Raw genomic sequence first — 6,000 nt, 5'->3', positions numbered from 1 at the left:
GCAGCCCAGCCCAGTGACAATGGGGACAGCTTGAACCACCACAGTAAAAATTCATTTTCCCCCTCATTTGATAGAGAAAAGCAGGAAAACAAGGAGATGGCTCAAGGGGCAGGGCATGGATCCAGAAGTCCCTGCTGTCAGACCCCTCTTGTGTGAAATCCAGCCCAGGGGATGGGAAATGAATGGAATTGGGCTCAGGCTGTGCCCAGGGTCACCCCAATTCCCACCCTGGCAGGACAGGCCTGAGGAGGCACCCAGAGCTGCTCCAGCCTCCTCAGGTCACCAATCTCCCTCTCATTGGCACGAATGATTTCCAAAACAAAAAAAAACAAAAACCAAAAAAAAAAAAAGCAAAATTCCACAAAAACCAACCCCAAAAAAACAACCCCAAAGCCCACCCCGAGCCCTCAGCAAGACATACTCCAGGTACTAAAACTTACTGGCCCTAAAATCAGCAGTACCTGTGGCTAACTCCATGGCAGCCCTTTTTCATTCAGTAGTGAATCGGGGGCACAGCTGCCCCACATCTTTGAAACACTTCTGGGTTTGCATTTTTTATCTTTTTTTATCTTTTTTTTTTATGATCCAGAGAAGAGTTACAAAAGTGCTGCAGGTCCAAGTATTTTTCTTTTTATCACTTTACAAAGGAGACAATGATCAAAGCCAACAAAGTCAAGAAAAAAAAAAACCCAAAATTAACCCTTTTTCTCCTCTCCCAGCAAAGGAATGGGAAAGGGGAAAAGGAAAATTTGCCCATCTCAAGTGCCTGGCTGTTTAGTGCATGGAAAATTCCTGTTGCACACGTGGTGACACGAGCAATTCCCATGCAGTTGGTTGGATACAGACAAATCCCAGCCACAAATTCCATCCTAACACCTTCATGAGTAGCTCTTGGTGCCAGCAGGGAGTGCAGAGTCCAGTCCAGTGAGGAATCACCTGCACACAGATCCCCCCTGTCCCCTCACCAGGCAGGGTGGGCCAGAACTGTCACTACCCAAAAAAAAAAATAGAACAAAAAAAAAAAAAAGGCAGATTAAAAAATTAAAATGTGCTTTTGATACACGGAATGAAGTCAAATAAATACATTGATTTTTTTTTCTTTTAAATGTCTAAATACATTTTTTTTTTATATCCTACACCCAAAGCTCTGTACATTTGGTTTGGTTTTTTTTTTTTTTCCTGTTCTGAAAAAAAAAAAAAATTTTGAATTTCTGGTAGCAAGGAGAGGAGCAGAATAGAATAGACTCCCTCACTGACAAGATAGTGCAGATGCCCCACAGGAAAAGCACCCCATGCCCACTTTGCTAGAGAATGGTTCTGTTTGGATGCTCCAAACCCTCATCCCAGAGTCCACAGGGGAGACAGCGGGTGCTGGGTCCTGATTCTCTTCCTCCAATCTTCAGCCACTCCTGGAAACACGACTAGCTTTTGTCTGGAAAGGGGAAAAAAGGGAAAAAAAAGGGAAAAAAAGGGAAAAAAAGGTGGTGAGAGAGGAGTGAGTGGCATTTCTGAGCACTCGCACAGGCAGAGCTGCTCACTGAGAGCTTCACCCCCAGCCCCTGGTCAGATGTCACTGTCACAATTCTCTGAAAAATCCCTTCCACAGGATTTCTGCTCCTGGGAAGCTGAGAAGCCTCAGAGAAAAATGAAAACAATAATTATCTGATTGCTTCCCCTTTGGAATGTGTTTGCACATTGTTTATCCAACATGTGAATTGTTGTTACTTAATGACCAATCATGGTCAGGTTGTGTTGGACTCTGAGGAGTCACTCATGAGTTTTTCATTATTATCTTGTTAAACCTTCTAAAATCACCAAAATAAAAGCGTGAAACCAGCGAGTCCATTTTTGGGTGGGTTTTGGTTGCCCTTAATGTCCCAGAAGGCCCTTCAATGAACAGAACTGGTTTTTATTCTTTTAATCCTGCCTGGCCTCTGTTTTTGGGTGGCCCAACCAGTGGATTTTGTGCTCTGGGAATATCCACTTTGAAACACTGGAATTTTAAATCAGAATATCTCACTTGAACGCTGGAATTTTAAGTCAGAATATCCACTTTGAAACGGTGGAATTTTAAATCAAAATTTTGGGGTCCCACCTGAGTGCTCTCCTGAGGAGGCTGAGCCAGCCAGCCCCTGGCGCCGCAGAACGCTGTAATCCTCCTCCACCTCCTGCAAAACAGCAACAGCCCCAAAACTCAATGGTTTAGATTTTCCATCTATTTGAAAGAGATTATGTGATATTTAATACTAATGCTACTACTACTACTGAAAATAATAATAAATGGTATTTAATAATAGCGTATTATTATATTTTTCACAGATTTGTAACGTGGATCTCCATGTACCAGGCAAACAAGGAAAAGAGAAGTTTCACCACTGCAAACACCCAATTGGAGTGAGCCCCCTCAACTCCTTCATCAGCAGCTTCATTTGCATGCAATATTCTGATTTCAGTGAAATTCAAGGCTGGCTGCTGAGTGCTTCACAAAATAAACTTTCTGTAGTTATTCTATAAAGAGAATCCCTGTCCCATGCAAAAATAATTTGGAATATATTGGAACATAGTTGGAAAACAATTTGGAATACAGAGAGCCTGAAAGCCTCAATATTGGCCTGATATCCTCGGTGCAACTCAGAATCTTCATTTGACACCACGAGCATATTATTATTATTATTATTATTATTATTATTATTATTATTATTATTATTATTATTATTATTATTATTATTCTAAAATAAATATAAATATAAATAAAATAGAAATAAGAAAAGCAATGCACCTTTAGATGATAATAATACTATATTATGTAATAATATATATAACATATATAATAATACTATTATATATTATATATATAATTATATAATAATACTATATATTATAATAATATAATAATCGTTAAATTATAATTATAAATAATTATATTATATAATATTAATATTATTAATAATAAATATTAATAATTAAAATAACAATAAAATAAGAAAAACAATGCACATTTAGATGATAATAGTAATAGTAGTAATAACAGTAATAACAGTAACAATAGTAATAGTAATAATAATAATAAAAATAACACTATATTGTATATAATTACATAATAATACTATATATTATAACAATATTATAATAATTGTTACATTATAATTATAAATAATAATTACATTATTATATAATGTTAATATTATTAATAATAATAAATATTAATAATTAAAAATAACAATATAAGAAAAACAATGCACATTTAGATGATAATAGTAATAGTAATAATAGCAATAGTAATAATAGTAAAAATAGTAATAGTAATAGTAGTAATAATAATAACAATAACAACAACAACAACAACAATAATAATAATAATAATAATAATAATAATAATAATAATAATAATAATAATAATAATAATAATAATAATAATAATAATAATTTTGAAACACCAATAAAAAATCCCAAAAGCCACGCACCTTGAGCTTCTCCAGGGCATCCTGGATGTTGTGGATGTACTGCATGAGCTGCACGCGGCTCTGCAGGGGGAGCTGGGCGCTGCCCAGGAAGGGACAGGGCTCCTCCAGGCCCGCCCAGCGCAGCTCCTCGTCGGCCACGGGCGAGCTGTCCCCGCCACACCGGGGCTCCCCGGGGGACAGGGGCTGCTGCTGCTGCTGCTGCTGGGGACAGCCCAGCGCGGGCTGCCTGTGCGAGGTGCACTGCAGCACCAGCGCCGACACCTCCTCGTCCGTGGAGCTCTCCTGCACCGTTCCGTATCCATCGAGGATCAAGTAATTTCCTGTGGGGACAGCGGGCGTCGGGCCTTCAGGGGCTTTGAGGAGATCTTTAGAGGCAGAATGGGGATGTCCCAAAGCCCATCTCCTGAGAAAACTCAAATAATTTCCTGTGGGGACAATGGGATCGGGGCTTCAGGGCTCAGGGGGCTTGAGGAGATCTTTAGAGGTAGAATGGGGAAGTCCCAAAGCCCATCTCCTGAGAAAACTCAAATAATTTCCTGTGGGGACAATGGGATTGGGGCTTCAGGGCTCAGGGGGGTTGAGGAGATCTTTAGAGGCAGAATGGGGATGTCCCAAAGCCCATCTCCTGAGAAAACTCAAATAATTTCCTGTGGGGACAATGGGATTGGGGCTTCAGGGCTCAGGGGGCTTGAGGAGATCTTTAGAGGCAGAATGGGGATGTCCCAAAGCCCATCTCCTAAAAAAAGTCAAATAATTTCCAGCAAAGACAAAGAGGTTTGATTCAACTGTCCCCAAAAAGCTTCAAGGCTCAGGGGGTTTGAGCAGATTTTTAGTGGGGATATCCCACAACTCATCTCCTAAAAAAACAAGTCCCACAGCCCATCTATCTCCTAAGAAAAATCAATTTGTTTCCTCCAGAGACAATGGAGTTTGACTCAACCATCCCCAAGAAGCTCCAGGGCTCAGGAGGGTTTGAGCAGATTTTTAGAGACAGAAATGGGGATGTCCCACAGCCCATCTCCTGAGAAAACTCCAATAAATTCCTGCAAAGACAATGGGTTTCAATTCAACCGTCCCCAAAAAGCTTCAGGGCTCAGGGGGGTTTGAGGAGATTTTTAGTGGGGATGTCCCACAGCCCATCTCGTAAAAAAAGGAGTCCCACAGCCCATCTCCTGAGAAAAACTAAATAATTTCCAGCAGAAACAGAGGGGTTTGATTCAACTGTCCCCAAGAAGCATCAGGGCTCAGGGGGGTTTGAATAGATTTTTAGAGACAGAAATGGGGATGTCCCACATCTGATTTTTCTCCTGAGAAAAGCCAAATAATTTCAAATAATTTTAAATAAATGGTGTTTGACTCAACTACCCTCAAGAATCTTCAGGGCTCAGGAGGGTTTGAGCAGATTTTAAAAGATAGTGAGGCTGTCTCACAGCCCATCTCCTGAGAAAAACTAAATAATTTCCAGCAGAAACAGAGGGGTTTGATTCAACTGTCCCCAAGAAGCATCAGGGCTCAGGGGGTTTGAGCAGATTTTTGGTGGGGATGTCCCAGAGCCCATCTCCTGAGAAAAGAAGTCCCACAGCCCATCCATCTCCTGAGAAAAACCATTTGTGAACCCTCCCAGATCAGTGGTGCTGTCAGACTCAGCTGGTTCTGAACAGGTTCAGAGATCAGGGATGGTTTTTATACTGTATATTTAAAAAAAAAAACATAATTAAATGGCCAGCAGCTGGACTCAATGATCCTTCTGGCTCCTCTCCAGCTCAGGATATTCTGTGAGCTCATCACCTCCCTTCCTGCCTGCCCAAAATCTCTGTTTTTATCATAATATCTGAAAATACTGCTCCTGCACCCATGCTTTTAGATGGGTGAGGTTTAAAGCAGAGCCTGTTGATATACTAAAAAATCAAGTAATTACAGACAGAAAATGCTTTCACAACCTGCACCCAGACACAGGAATCCATTTAATGAATTTCTCCATAAAGCCAGCACAGGGGACTCAGAATTGACTAAAAACAGATCCATCTCATTTTGATGTCCCCATACAGCTAAAAAAGTAAACAGTGGAAGAGGTGACAAATAAATTAGATGCTTCAAGTTGTTGGCTCAGTTTTAATAATTCAAAATGTCTCGGGGAGAAAAATTATTTGCACTATGTATTTGGAAAGCAGCATTGGGGCAGTCATAAATTGGCTTATCCACGTGGATATAATCCAATTTTTAAATAAGAGCATATTAATGGAAAAGAGACTTCTGTGGGGCTGTTAGTGCTGAATCCACCTGATAGCAGCAGCTTCTACTAGAAAATGCACAGAGACAAACCTCAGTTTCTCTACTAAGTTTGGTGTTCTCAGGATTTGTAAATAATTTGTAGCTGTCAATAATTTGAAGCCGTCAAATAGTCCATGAGCAGCAACAACAATAAATATAATAAAATAATAAACTTTTCAGAGGTTCAGAGTGTGGCAAGGTTACAGGAGGCTATTACAGTGTAATATGAAAGTTGTGGGTTTCTTTCCTGAAGCTTGATTAGGAA

The 6,000-nt window shown here is 40.0% G+C and overlaps 1 protein-coding gene across 3 annotated transcripts in view; it reads right to left on the bottom strand.

Moving 5' to 3' along the window:
- Positions 1–608: 608 nt before the first annotated feature.
- ARHGEF12 (Rho guanine nucleotide exchange factor 12) overlaps positions 609–6,000 on the bottom strand; it is an 86,274-nt gene continuing 80,882 nt past the window's right edge. For all 3 annotated transcript variants that reach the window (XM_063178476.1, XM_063178477.1, XM_063178478.1), the window contains 3 exons: positions 3,465–3,784; positions 2,096–2,168; positions 609–1,432 (listed from right to left, as the gene is read on the bottom strand). In XM_063178476.1, coding sequence (XP_063034546.1) covers positions 1,422–1,432; positions 2,096–2,168; positions 3,465–3,784 — 404 coding nt within the window. In that variant the 3' untranslated portion in view covers positions 609–1,421. The remainder of the gene's footprint in view (positions 1,433–2,095; positions 2,169–3,464; positions 3,785–6,000) is intronic.

The sequence above is a fragment of the Melospiza melodia genome, chromosome 29, assembly GCF_035770615.1.
Source record: "Melospiza melodia melodia isolate bMelMel2 chromosome 29, bMelMel2.pri, whole genome shotgun sequence".
NCBI lineage: Eukaryota > Metazoa > Chordata > Aves > Passeriformes > Passerellidae > Melospiza > Melospiza melodia.
This window is presented reverse-complemented; position numbering and strand designations above follow the sequence as displayed.